Source organism: Poecilia formosa, unplaced genomic scaffold (assembly GCF_000485575.1).
Source record: "Poecilia formosa unplaced genomic scaffold, Poecilia_formosa-5.1.2 Scaffold1016, whole genome shotgun sequence".
In the NCBI taxonomy this organism is placed as follows: domain Eukaryota; kingdom Metazoa; phylum Chordata; class Actinopteri; order Cyprinodontiformes; family Poeciliidae; genus Poecilia; species Poecilia formosa.
Genome location: NW_006800955.1, coordinates 29,234 through 41,501, shown reverse-complemented (window position 1 = coordinate 41,501; position 12,268 = coordinate 29,234). Strand labels below are relative to the sequence as shown.

The window sequence follows — 12,268 nt, the reverse complement described above, 5'->3', positions numbered from 1 at the left end:
CCCTGATGTCCTCTGAACGCCCCCTGCTGTCCTCTGAACGCCCCCTGCTGACCTCTGAACGCCCCTCGGGGGCGGTACCGCCCACGTTAAGAACCGCTGAGCTAAACAGTTTGACCAACGCCATGAATGATAAAAGTTCATTTTCTGTCCAGTGAAACTCAGGGATTATTTCATAGATTCTTTAATGCGTTTTCATTTCAGCTCTACTATAGAAATTACACATAGATAGAAATGTCTACAGCCGGCCTCAGGTTCTGAACAGCTAACTGCAGGCGGACCGGACCGGGAGCCCAAAAACCTGCCTGTTTTTAAATCCAAAACTAACAGATTCAGTTCAGCAGACAAATCTGAACATGAGCAGTTCTGGTTCTGGTTCTGATGCTGGTTCTGGTTCTGTCTCTGCAGTTTAACAAGGCTGGGTCGTTCGAGACGGTCTGGCAGGTCAAGTTCTACAACTACTACAAGCGGGAGCACTGCCAGTTCGGCAACAAGTTCAGCAACATCGAGTACGAGTGCAAACCCAACGAGACCCGGACCCTGATGTGGATCAACAAGGAGGCCTTCAACTGAACCAGAACCGCTCCCCGTTCCTCTGCCCCTCCAGAACCAGGCTGGTCTTCAGCTGAACACAACCAGTTCTGACCCAGTCTGAACTGGAGCAGAACCGGTCTGCATCTGTTCACTAAAGACCAGAATGAAGAACGGTTCTGTTTAAAGGTTCTGATCCGGTCCTTCATGGTCTACTTCAATGCAGCCAAATTAAACTGGTCAAACTGGTCCGGTTCTCCTGATCCGGTCCATCCCAGCCCCATCAGAACCACCGGGACGTCTGAGCCGGATTGGGCTCATGTTGGATTTTTCTGGCTGCTTGGAAGGAAAACCTGGGCCGGATCAGAACTTCAGACCAGGACTGGATCTGTTTGAGTGTTCTGATTGTTTTCTGTCTATTTTTGTTTCATTGAAAAACTTTGAGTTCAGTCACAGAATCATGAAACCCGACGAGCTTTCACGTTGACTCTTGGACTTGTCTGGGACTACTTTCAGCAGTGGATGAATCCATCAATCTGTCTTCTGCTGTGAGGAGGACTTCTTCTTCTGTGGTTTTCTCCTCATACAGTGCTTCTCTCTGCTGCAGCCGCCGATTTCAAAGATTCATTTTGCCAAATCTAATGTGTTGCTTCTTGTTTTGTATTCAGCCGTAGCGTAGCTGTGAATAAAGCCGTGTTCTGGAGTTCCTGTGGGCCTCATCACTTACCGAACCGGATCTGGTCTGGTCCGGTCCAGATCGGAGCTGACGGATCAGACAGGAAGTCAGAACCAGTCAGCTCCTCTTTATGTTGATAAAAACTGATTTACTTAGAGTCTAAGCTCAATTCATTGGAACGGGTCAGTACCAGAACCAGACCCAACTGTGGCCATGCCTCTTTATTTTAAGGATTATTTAGTTAAAAAAAAAAAAAAAAAAAAACATGAATATTTTCATACGCTGTCAACATGTTAACATGTTGTTGATAATATGTTGTTAACACGCCAACAATGTGTAAACATCTTGTTGTTTACCTGTTAAAAGTCCCGTATTTTTGATCTGGATGGCCTTCCATACACACCAAACAGCAGCAACGGAAAACAACAACAGAGGGAGATGAGATGGAAACACCGTCACTAGAGGTTTGCTGTGGACTCTGTTCTGGACACAAAGATCTTACCTCACCGTCAGATTTAAAGGAATGTGTTGAGTCTAGCAACGGTTCCTTTCTGGAAGAAAGAACGAACAGTTCCCCACAGGGGCGGGGCCAGAAAATGTTCCGTGGGGCGGGGCCATGCGGCGATCGGAGCACAACATGCATATTTTCAAAATGATTCACTGAAAACCGTTAATTTTTTCCTAGAAGTGAATAAATGTATCTGTATTTATAAATATATGCTTTCACTGCTGCCACCAACTGTTCTGGAGGGGAACTGCTGGTTCTGAAGGCGAGCTCTGAATTTGAGTCGCCTCGTCATGGGAACGGCAGGGAAGGAATCCTGGCCAATCCCCATTGGCTCTCCAGAATGTCCTGCAGTAGAGGGGAGTGCAGGTTATTTATAAATATTAATATTTATTGTCAGACTTCATTGTTGCAGATCAAGATTCCAGAGAATCACAGGAAGAGGAGTCTGGAGTTTTAATCTGAATCTTTATGGAGTTGTGAGTTCTTCTGCTATGATTCATCAGGATAATCTGCTTTATGATGATCAGCTGGCGATTAGCGTCACATGACCCGGTGCTGGCTCAGACCCGGCAGGACCGACATGGAGAGCGGCCAGAAGAACGCAGGTGAGTCTGCAGGAAACAGGGGAGGCAGCCAATCAGAGCGCAGCAGGAAACCGTTTGTGTGTGATTTCAGAGGAGGGGGGGGAGATCAGGAGGCTGGGGAAGAGGTTCCGGAAACTGGACCTAGATGGATCCGGATCCCTACGCGTGGACGATTTCATGTCTCTGCCAGAACTCCAGCAGAACCCGCTGGTCCGGAGAATCATCGACATCTTCGACACGGACGGGAACGGGGAGATCGACTTCATCGGTACGAACAGTTCAGTCACGTATGAACAGTTCCAGGGGCGGAGCTGGAGAAAATGGGCCCCAGTAAATCATACAGGAGGCTGGCCCAGTCATTGTTTCACTCATGGTTTTGCCAATATTTTCTCCAAGTGTTTTCTGGGTAAAACACACTAACCAATACTTTCCTTATGTCCGTCCGTCCATCCCTCCCTCCCTCCAACGTAGAAGGTACACACACATACAGGGGCCCGGTCATTAGCCCCGCCCCCGGCCCGACGCTGACTTGTTCCGCCACTGAACAGTTCAGTCCTGTATGAACAGTTCAGTCCTGTATGAACAGTTCAGTCCTGTATGAACTTTGTCTTCATCATGATGTTATAATTTAAATCTGAATTTCTTTACTGCTTTGAACAGATCAGAGGTTTTGAATGCGAGTTTAGAATATAATTTCCAACATTATTAAAACTTTTGCAGTTCAGAGGGACGAGGATCAGATTTAGTTCAGGTCAGGAACGGAGCGGAGTCAGTCCGGCTCTCTGAGCGGCAACATGAACAGCTTTTAATTCTTTATGCAAAGCATTTTTTCTAAAGGGGGAAATATTCTGATCACTTTCTGATAACTTAATAAATGTTGAGTTCTGATGCCAGCCGGTCCGGTTCAGGTTCCTGACTTTCAGATGGGAGGTCAAAGGTCATCTGGCGGTTCTGGATCTGAGGAGGAAATGTTCAGACTTTAGAGATTTGTACTGACCAATTATTGATCAATTATCTGCGGTTGAACCTGCTGTGCTCCGGTGATCAGGTCCGGTTCTGGTCCCAGCCCAACGGTCACAGCAGATTGATTATTGATCATCAGGAGCATATTTGACCCCGGTTTGACCCCGCTGTCCTCTGCCCCTCAGAGTTCATCAGAGGAGTGTCTCAGTTCAGCATCAGAGGGAACCAGCAGCAGAAGCTAAACTGTGAGTCCAGATCCATCTCTGCTCCGGTCCGGTTCTGTCTGACCCGCTCTGCTTGTGTCCGGGTCCAGTTGCCTTCCGGGTCTACGACGTGGACAAGGACGGCTTCATCTCCAACGGCGAGCTGTTCCAGGTGCTGAAGGCCATGGTGGGCTCCAACCTGCAGGACGCCGCGCTGCAGCAGGCCGTCGATAAAACCATCCTCAGCGCCGACCGTGACGGAGACGGACGGATCTCCTTCCACGAGTTCTGCACAGTGAGCGGGTCCGCTCCAGAACCGGCCGCTTCTGCAGAACCAACTGTCCTCTGACCTCACTTCCTGTTCCTCTGCAGATTGTGGGTGAGCTGGACTTCACCAAGAAGATGGTGGTGGACGTCTGATTGGACCAGAACCGTCAGCAGAACCAGGTCAGACGGGAGGTTGTGGATCTGGTGGTGTCTCATCAGCATGGACACACCCAGCTGGGACCGCTGGTCCAGAAGGTTCTGGTCCTCAATAAAACCCATCAAACCTGAAATAAAACTTCTAAATGATCTTACTTTGACTAGACTTCAGATGTTGTTTATTGATGGATAAAGGTCTCCTGTGATTGGCTGATGAGCGCCACAGCTGAATCATTAATATTAGTAATGTCTACATCTGAATATTAATCACGTGGAGAAACTTTTTCACTTGTGATTTTAAAGTAATTTATTTAATGGAAAAACACAAATTGCAAATTTGTAATAGAAATATTTTCACCATTTTAAACTTATTTCAGTAACAAAGCTAAATACGGTTAGCCGTTTAAGCTTGCTATCTTCCTTAGCTGGGCAAGCTCTTAGCTTTCTAACTAAATATGTTGATGAGATTTTAATATTTGGTTAATTAAATATTTAGTTAGTGACTTGCCTTGCCAACTAGTTTGAAATTGTGACATTTATAAATGAACTGCATGCTGAAAAATGATTCAGCATTTTGTTTTCTCTATGGCTGCTAAACAATCCAAATTATTGCCGTTAGTTTTTGACTTTGTCTTCAGTTTGGAGACAGGAAGCTGCAGGAACTCATCACTTCCTCTCACCTGGAGATGATTCATCAGGTCACTGCAGCTCAGGTAAAGTCCTTTTTAATAAGGTGCAAATCAGTGACGGTAACTGAGGCCTTCTTAAAGGGACAGTACAACAGGAAGGACGTCCAGAAACCTGCTGCTCAGTGAGCCTCAGCAGCTCATGATGACATCACAGAAGGTAGATTGATTTCAGTCCGGCAGAAATCATCAGCTTTAGGGATAAAACATAAATGCTGAGGATGAAATAAACTGTTGACGTTTCTGAAACTTGAAAAACGTTTTTAAGGAATTTCCATAATTTCCATTTCAGAACCAAAACAAACAGAACCGACAGAAAAAGGGTTCAAAGTCCTACTGCGGCTTGTCCTGCGGTTCCTGAACGCATCATCACCGTTTTAAACCCACAGCGTTATAAACTGGTGCTGGGTCAGTCTGGGTCAGCCGGTTCCGGTCAGGGTCAGCCGGTTCCGGTCAGGGTCAGCCGGTTCCGGTCAGGGTCAGCCGCCGCCGCCGCCTCTCCAGCGCCTGCTGCTTCTTTAGCTCTATTTCAGCGGCCGAGCATTTCCCTGCAGCGAAAGGAAATGACATCATCAACTCCACACGTGATGAAACAGCAAAACCTTATTGGCTGTTTCCAATGGAACAGCAGGTTGGGCGGGTAAACTGATGACGGGGGTCTCACCTTTCCCCGTTGCCATGGTTACCAGGTCCCCGGGCCTCCTGAAGGTGAAGTACTGGGAGTCTTTTTGTCGCGGCGCCGCAGACGGTTCTGACCCGGTTCGGTTCCTGAACACGGCACTGACAGCAGGCGGAGGCAGCTGGAAGCCGATTGGCTGCTTCACCGGAGCGGTGGCCAATGAGCAGCCAGCTGGTCCGGCCGGGTCCGGTCGGATCCGGTTCTCAGAGGTTCTGTGGGTCAGCTGCAGGGCCGCTCTCTGATCGGACGCGGTCCGGTCCATTTTTACCTGGATCCGGTTCTCCAGGTCTTCACACATCTCACACAGGAGGTCATCAGCCGGGCCGTCCCAGACCGGTTCCGACCGGAACAGAGAGTCCAGATCGCCCAGGACGTCCAGCCCGACAGAACCGGGCTGGATGTCAGAAATGGGCCGGCTCGTTGGGTTGCTCCAGAACCACTGGGATTCTGGTTCCAAGCTGCACATCTGACCCGGTTCTGGAGCTCTGGAGACAGAGGAGTACGGGTTCTGTTCTGGTCTCGTTTGGACCCACTTCCCGGAACCAGAACTCCAGTCAGGGTTCCAGGCTGGACCCAGGTTCTCTTTCTCAGTTCTGGTTCCGACTGACGGAGCAACCCAATTCTGACCAGAACCAGCCGTGTTCTGGGTGGAGCAGAGCTTCGGAACCAGGAAGTGGTCTGGGTTCTGGGTCATCTCCAGAACCAGCGAGTCGTTAAGCAGGTCGTCGTTCTCCCAGTCGTCCTCTAACTGGTTCTGAACCGAACCGGGTCCACTGCACGTCCTGGAGCCGGCTGGACCAGAACCACACAGGGACGCTGAACCGGGTCGGTTCTGAGTTGGACCTCGACTCAGGGTTCTGCTCGGCATCTGGGTCGGACCATCAAACAGGAAGTCCAGGTCGTCCTGCAGGAAGTCTGGGTCAGGCCGTGGTTCCAGTCCAAAAGAACCTGGTCCCTGATCTTCCTCGGTCAGAACCTCCTCCAGGTTCTGGTTCTGGAACAGGTTCTGGTCCAGCTGCCTGGCGAGTCGCAGCAGGTTCTCCACTCTGGTCGCTCTGCAGGAAACAGAACCAAAGTTAAATTCTGGTTCTGGAGCCGTTCCATCCTGCCACGCCGACCAGAACCGGGCCGCTTGGTTCTGGATCTCAGCTTCTGCCAGAACTAATCTTCAGAACTCCTCTGCTCAGAACCGTTCTGATGGATCCAGAACCTGTCCATCAGAACCCACCTGGGAGAGCGCCTCTTGGCCCGCGGGCCCTGAGGGTCCGGGGTGCAGGAAATGGCGGCGCTGTCTCCGATCCACTGCTGCAGTGCCGGTTCTGTGATCCGCGGCCGGCCGTGCTGCAGACACAATCAGAACATTAGCCGGGGTTCTGGTCCGGCCCGGTTTCACCGGACCCAACCAGACGCTGCTGACCTTTGGAGCGATTCTGCTGACGATCTCTGAGATGTTCACGGCGCCTCCAGCGGCGGCCTTTTTTCCTCTTGTTCCTGAACGCAACACAACGTAATGTCACGGAACCGGAGCAGGAAGCGGAGAACCTGGAGGTTCTCCCAGAACTTTACCGGATCGGCGGGGCGACGGGGACGCGGCGTCCCAGACGATGTCCTGCTGGAGATCCGGATCGTTGTGCGGGGAGTCCGGGCCCGGAACCGGAACCGAACTGGGTTTGGTTCTGGAGATTCTGTTGGGAGTCTTGAACTCTATGAAGATGAAACTGTTAGAATCTGGTCCAGAACATTTTCACGAACAGAACCAGAAGTGAGCAGAACTCTTATAGTGGATCAAACATCCCGATTACAGGTTTCACCTTCACGTTTTCATTAAATTGAACCGAACCGAACCTTGACTGTCTGGGTTCTGACAGACAAACTGAAACATTTCGAGATATTTAAATTGGATTTGACAAATCAGAAATCTGTTCGGTGCCGAATAGAAGTCTGAACAGAACTCTTTTGAAAGATCCTTGTTTCTAGATCGGAACCGGCTCACCAGCAGATAAATCTGGAGAAAACCTAAAACCAACAGATTTCTGAATAGAATCAGGCGGACAGCCTGAAACGGGACCCGAACAGAACCTGTCGGTTCAGACCTGGTTCTCTCCGGTTCCGAGTGGATTCCAGGACCACCGCCGCTCCCGTCTGGCTCTGTCTGAGGCTGCGGCTCAGGCGGTTCCTCCTTGGAGGTCCGGCCGCCGTCAGCGGCTCGTCTGCAGCCGGAAGCTCCAGCCGCCTTCGGCCACCGTTCATGGCGGACTGCGGATAAAACTCAAACTGACATCAGTTCAAAATTATTTGGAGAATTTGAACCTCGCGCCATGTTGTCTCTTTCCCAGAGTTCCTTTCGGCAGTGCGTTCAAGAGCATCAAACTAAGCGGGAAATGCATATTCCGAGTTTTTCATTCGGAGTCAATGAAACTAAATTTGAATTTTTTTTACTTTTATGTTTATATCGAACCTTTTAACAGAACAGTTATAAAACACAAACTTTACCTCAACAATCAACAGCAATATTAATGACGTAGGCCAAAAAAGGCAGCTGAAGTTCTCCTTGAACATGTCAGGTGGAAAGACTTTCCTGTAATATTTCGCCTTCTAGTTTTACTCTGGCTGGTTTAGTTCAGTCTTCATACCTGAGTCAGGTAACCCGAGGCTCAGGACTGCATGTTGTGTAAATATTTGTTTCCAGCAGGTGAACAATGTAACGCCAGTTTTTTCTGTCTTCTGATGTTGATATAATCTGATCCAAAATGTTCGTAAAATAATTTAATCTGGGCAGAATGTTGACAAAAAAAGTAATTACATTCTGACCAAACATCCCGACTTCATCATGGTATAATCACAATAATATTGTGGCATTTTGTTCTGAATTTAGTTAATTTAATTTACCGTAAATCCCGGACTACAGAGCGCACCTGATTATAAAACGCACGCTCTAATTTCAAAAAGAAAATTAATTTTGATTTTTTATAAGCCACACCAGATTTTAAGCCGCAGATTTCTCTACTGCTCCAGGTTTTCCACAGCGATGCAGCAGCAGCAGAGGGGCGGACAGCCGCCATCTGAGTCATAACAGGTCAATTAAATATCACATTTATTATGGTTGAAAAAGAAAAAGGTGCCAAGTTTAGATTTAACTGAACTGATTACGGTAGTTTCTGAACGGAAACTGTAACAGTAAAAGTGCTGATCCTTCATGTTGCTACCAGCATGAGCTAAATGAAAATGGCCGCTTTCTTCTTCTTCTTCTTTAGATTTCAACAGCAGCTTGCATCCATTATTGTTGCACTACTGCCATCTACTGGATCCTAATATCTATACCTCAAATTCTCATAATGTTCCCAGTATTATTTAAAAGAAAGAAAAATCTTCTTTTTCTCCTCAGTGCTATGTACAGATTAACAACATTCTCAAATTTCAATTCCCTATTAAAACCTAATTACGCGCTTTCTTCTTTTATTTCCAATTTTGACTTCCAATGATTCACTTCCTGCTAAAGAGCCCCCTGGTGGTTGAAGAAAAATCCACATATAAGCCACATGGTTCAAAGCTTAGGAAGAAAGTAGCGGCTTATAGTCGGGAAAATACGGTAGTTTATTTTTTTTCCTATTTCTGGTACTTAGTTTCATTCTTGTCCATTTCTGCCACGAATAAAACAATAAAAGCCCAACCAAAAGGAGGAGCTTAGCGCTGTCAATCAACTCATGTACTCACTGCTAAATGTGTTAATGGTGGACAAACAACTTATTGCTACAGAAAAGCCGTTTATCTGCCGTCACTGGTGGCAATGCTAATTAGCATTAGCATTCATGGCAAGTTATGCTAATGCACTGATTGATGCTTAGTGCTGTCAACCAGTTGTTGATTGACAGCACTAAGACCCGCCTCCTGACTCTGATTGGTTGTTTCTGACTGATGTTTTTATATTAAACCTGATATATTATGTTAAATATGTAAAAATATTTTTTAAAATAAATGTAAAACTCTAAATTATGACTTTCTGTTGTGCTTTTATTTATGTATTTTTCATGGCGGAAGTGGGCTTCCATCAGGACCCAGTACTGGTAACATCCTGTTATACTAGAACTGAGTCCAGCTCAGAACCAGAACCAGAACTATTGAGACAGAGCAGCCCATTATCATTACTATTATTAATTATTATTATTATTAATTATTATGTTGTTGTTGTTGTTGTTGTTGTTGTGGTGAAGACACGTGATCCTTGCGGTCCTTCGGGTCTGACGTCACCTTCCCTCCCTCAGTCCATCATGGAGTGAGGAGGAGGAGGAGGAGATGGGGATCGTGCGGTGCCTTCCTCCCCGACACCAGAACCTCCTGCTCGGTCTCAGCGTTCCCGGCCCGGTCCGGAGGAGGCGGCGGGGCTGAAGGAGGAGGACGATCCGATGGGAGGAGGAGGAAGAGGCGTCAGAACCGCATCCACCGCCGCCGCCGCTGTGGAACCATGAAGACGCCGCACCGCGCGGCGGCCGCGGCAGCTCGACCAAAGCGGAGCTGAACCGGAGAAGATGAACGAGGAGCCGAGGCCCGACGAGTGAGTTCCGGTTCTGTTCGTGGTTCTGGTGCGGTATCGGTCTGAGCTCCACTGATGAAGAGGATGAGCAGGGCCTCCTCTTCATCACCGAGGCAAGAGGTTCGGGGGATGAGGGTGACCCGGTTCGGTTCTGAAGCTCAGGTTCCTGAAATGCTGCATGTTGTGAGTCATCGTCAGAGATCAGCTGCCGGTTCTGGTTCCTTGTGGACCTCAGCTGCTCCAGGAGGTTTCCCAACAGGAGAACCGGAGCTTTCAGAACACTGGAGGTTCTGGCCAGCCGGGCCGGTCGGTCCACAGAACCAGCAGCAGAAAGCCTGGAGAGGTTCTGATCAGAGCGGGTTCTGTGACGTGGTTCTGTTCTCGGCGTAGAGGTTCTGACAGGACAGGTTTGTTCATTAAATATGGACCAACGTGGGCCCGGTTCTGTTTCCAGAACCTGACAGAATTAAAACCCAGGACGTTTCCAGGTCCAATGCTTGGTTCTGTAGAACCAGCCTGTGTGAGAGATCCGGATGGATGGAGGTTCAGATGGAGTTGGGCTGATGATCCGGTTCTGGTTCTGGTTCTGGTTCGCTCCTCCTCTCTCAGCTGGATCTCAGGAACTTGCTGTTGGGTTGATCCAACAAGGCGAACCCGTCCTGGTCTTCTGGTTCTGTTTGGTTCTGTTTTGGTAAAGGCAGTTTCCACCCTGTGTGTTCTGATGACCTTTGACCTGTGTTGCAGTGACAGCTACATCGTGCGGGTCACGGCGGTGGTGATGACCCGGGACGAGTCCAGCGGCGGCTGGCTGGCGCTGGACGGCTGCCTGAGCCGGGTCGGGGTCTGCCGGCTGCGGCTCGACGGGCTGCAGGGCCGGAACAGCTTCCTGATCCACGGGGAGCGCCTCAAGGACCGGCAGGTGGGCTCGGTCGGTACCGGTTCTGCAGGGCTGGTACTGGTCCAGAACACCAGGCTTAAAAACAATCAGCAGAGTGTTGAGATCAGAACTTTGTCCCATAAAACTGCAACAAATTGAAAATGTTCCGTCAGCGTGGAGCAGAAGATCCAAAACCCCAGAAAGTCAGAACCGTCTGATCCAGTTTGGGTTTTTCAGTCGGAGCAGAAAAACTGCAGGTTCATGTTTCACTGTCATATTTCAGCGACTTATTGATTCTTTTATTCAGCAAGTTAAAACTGAAGTTCGCTTCAAACTACATAATAAATACTGGCAGCATTAGTTATTCAGACGGAAATAATGTCAGAAACAAACTTTATTTAATTCTGTTTGGTTCTGTTTTCTGGTCCAACTGTCTCTCTGGACTCCAGGTGATCCTGGAGTGTTTCTTAAGGAAAGACCTGGTCTACACAAAGGCCACGCCCACCTTCCACCACTGGCAGCTGGACAGCAGGAAGTGCGGCCTGACCTTCCAGTGTTCGTCCGACGCCCGCGCCTTCGACCGCGGCGTGAGGCGAGCGCTGGAGGACCTGGCAGAAGGTACGGGGGACACCGCCTGCAGAGGGGACGACCGTCCGACAGGGGACACCGGGGAACATGAAAGGGGACATTAGAGGGGACATCTGAGGACATTAGAGGGGACATTAGAGGGGACATCCTGCTCTGGGTTACTGAAGCTGACCCAACACTGATCTGTGGGACCCAACGCTGATCTGTGGGTCCCAACGCTGATCTGTGGGTCCCAGCTGTGTTCCTGCTACCAGCAGGGGGCCCTTTGATCCTGATCCCACTGGAAGTCGGTGGTTTGGGCCTCTAGTTGGGACGGGAGGAGGTCCTGCTAGAACCAGAACCTGCAGGAAGGAGGATATGTCCCTTTTGGCTGGGAACGCCTTTGGACCCCTCAGACATGTTGGATTTCCCTCCTGTTACCATGGTAACCTGATCTCTGATAAGGAGTAGACAATGGAGGGATAGATGGAGGTTCATCTCTGAGGACAACTGAAGACTGACCTGGAGAAAGATCCGTGTCAGAAGAGAGCAGAAGCCTGAAGTGAGGCCAAACTTCCTGCTCCGTCCTGAACCGGGCCCTCGGCGGTTCCTGTAGCGGTCCAGAGGGAGGAAAGCCCTGAATCGCTGATCCCTGATCTGCTCTCTGCTCCACAGGTTCCACCACGTCTTCATCAACGCTGCAGAACGAAGCCGAGCTCGGGGACGACGACGTCTTCACGGTGAGGAGCTGTTCTGATGAAGTGTGAATATTTAAGTTTGATGACGTTCCATCAGAAAAACCGTCTGGAGGTGTGAAGATCCAGCAGCTTACAGCATTAAAGTCTTGTAGAAACGGAGAAAAATAATAACTGAGAAAAAATATCAGATCAGAAAAAGAAAAGATTTCAGGTCTGCTGCTTCCTGTTTGAGTCCAGCAAGATTTCTGCATAGATCCATTATAGATCTGTAATAGATCCATCATAGACCTGTTATAGATCCGTCATAGATCTGTAATAGATCCATCATAGACCTGTTATAGATCC

General features: G+C 48.9%; 3 protein-coding genes and 2 long non-coding RNA genes across 9 annotated transcripts in view; 2 read left to right on the top strand and 3 right to left on the bottom strand.

Moving 5' to 3' along the window:
- Window positions 1-676: 676 nt before the first annotated feature.
- On the bottom strand, window positions 677-1,785 carry LOC103132366 (uncharacterized). The gene is made up of 2 exons (XR_001660930.1): window positions 1,707-1,785; window positions 677-1,594 (listed from the first exon to the last, which is right to left on the bottom strand). It is a non-coding gene; the product is annotated as an uncharacterized LOC103132366 (long non-coding RNA).
- Window positions 1,786-2,072: 287 nt separating this feature from the next.
- Window positions 2,073-4,440, top strand: LOC103132365 (calcineurin subunit B type 1-like). 3 transcript variants are annotated; one of them, XM_016667344.1, is made up of 5 exons: window positions 2,080-2,317; window positions 2,487-2,564; window positions 3,445-3,504; window positions 3,573-3,757; window positions 3,835-4,440. In XM_016667344.1, the coding sequence occupies exons 1-5, from the start codon at window positions 2,257-2,259 to the stop codon at window positions 3,880-3,882; spliced, it is 432 nt and encodes a 143-aa protein (XP_016522830.1). In that variant the 5' UTR covers window positions 2,080-2,256; the 3' UTR covers window positions 3,883-4,440. The 3 variants fall into 3 exon arrangements, with proteins under 3 accessions (XP_007544224.1, XP_016522830.1, XP_007544225.1); XM_007544163.2 differs by having other exon boundaries at window positions 2,081-2,317; window positions 2,388-2,564; XM_007544162.2 differs by having other exon boundaries at window positions 2,073-2,317; window positions 2,388-2,564; window positions 3,573-4,440.
- Window positions 3,076-3,450, bottom strand: LOC107835101 (uncharacterized). The gene is made up of 2 exons (XR_001660932.1): window positions 3,324-3,450; window positions 3,076-3,253 (listed from the first exon to the last, which is right to left on the bottom strand). It is a non-coding gene; the product is annotated as an uncharacterized LOC107835101 (long non-coding RNA).
- Window positions 4,441-4,594: 154 nt separating the features above from the next.
- On the bottom strand, window positions 4,595-8,219 carry LOC103132364 (uncharacterized). Of its 3 annotated transcripts, none has more exons than XM_016667342.1 (7): window positions 7,344-8,219; window positions 6,817-6,954; window positions 6,668-6,741; window positions 6,479-6,591; window positions 5,236-6,305; window positions 5,036-5,119; window positions 4,595-4,985 (listed from the first exon to the last, which is right to left on the bottom strand). In XM_016667342.1, exons 1-7 carry the CDS (start codon window positions 7,498-7,500, stop codon window positions 4,981-4,983), a joined length of 1,641 nt encoding a protein of 546 aa, XP_016522828.1. In that variant the 5' UTR covers window positions 7,501-8,219; the 3' UTR covers window positions 4,595-4,980. The 3 variants fall into 3 exon arrangements, with proteins under 3 accessions (XP_016522828.1, XP_016522829.1, XP_007544223.1); XM_016667343.1 differs by having other exon boundaries at window positions 4,595-5,119; window positions 5,236-5,455; window positions 5,534-6,305; XM_007544161.2 differs by having other exon boundaries at window positions 4,595-5,119.
- Window positions 8,220-9,465: 1,246 nt separating this feature from the next.
- Window positions 9,466-12,268, top strand: part of LOC103132361 (sprouty-related, EVH1 domain-containing protein 2) — a 12,137-nt gene continuing 9,334 nt past the window's right edge. Inside the window, exons 1-4 of the mRNA XM_007544159.2 lie at window positions 9,466-9,802; window positions 10,526-10,700; window positions 11,108-11,276; window positions 11,901-11,965. Coding sequence (XP_007544221.1) covers window positions 9,777-9,802; window positions 10,526-10,700; window positions 11,108-11,276; window positions 11,901-11,965 — 435 coding nt within the window. The 5' untranslated portion in view covers window positions 9,466-9,776. The remainder of the gene's footprint in view (window positions 9,803-10,525; window positions 10,701-11,107; window positions 11,277-11,900; window positions 11,966-12,268) is intronic.

Excerpts from the sequence above, each read along its gene's own strand:
- LOC103132364 (XM_007544161.2), bottom strand. The coding sequence starts at position 7,500 with ATGAACGGTGGCCGAAGGCGGCTGGAGCTTCCGGCTGCAGACGAGCCG. Across the intron at positions 6,742-6,816 it reads CCCGTCGCCCCGCCGATCCG|GAACAAGAGGAAAAAAGGCC; the intron begins GTAAAGTTCTGG and ends TGTTGCGTTCAG. Across the intron at positions 6,592-6,667 it reads TCAGCAGAATCGCTCCAAAG|CACGGCCGGCCGCGGATCAC; the intron begins GTCAGCAGCGTC and ends TTGTGTCTGCAG.
- LOC103132365 (XM_007544162.2), top strand. The coding sequence starts at position 2,257 with ATGACCCGGTGCTGGCTCAGACCCGGCAGGACCGACATGGAGAGCGGC. Across the intron at positions 2,318-2,387 it reads GAGCGGCCAGAAGAACGCAG|AGGAGGGGGGGGAGATCAGG; the intron begins GTGAGTCTGCAG and ends GTGTGATTTCAG. Across the intron at positions 2,565-3,444 it reads CGGGGAGATCGACTTCATCG|AGTTCATCAGAGGAGTGTCT; the intron begins GTACGAACAGTT and ends TCTGCCCCTCAG.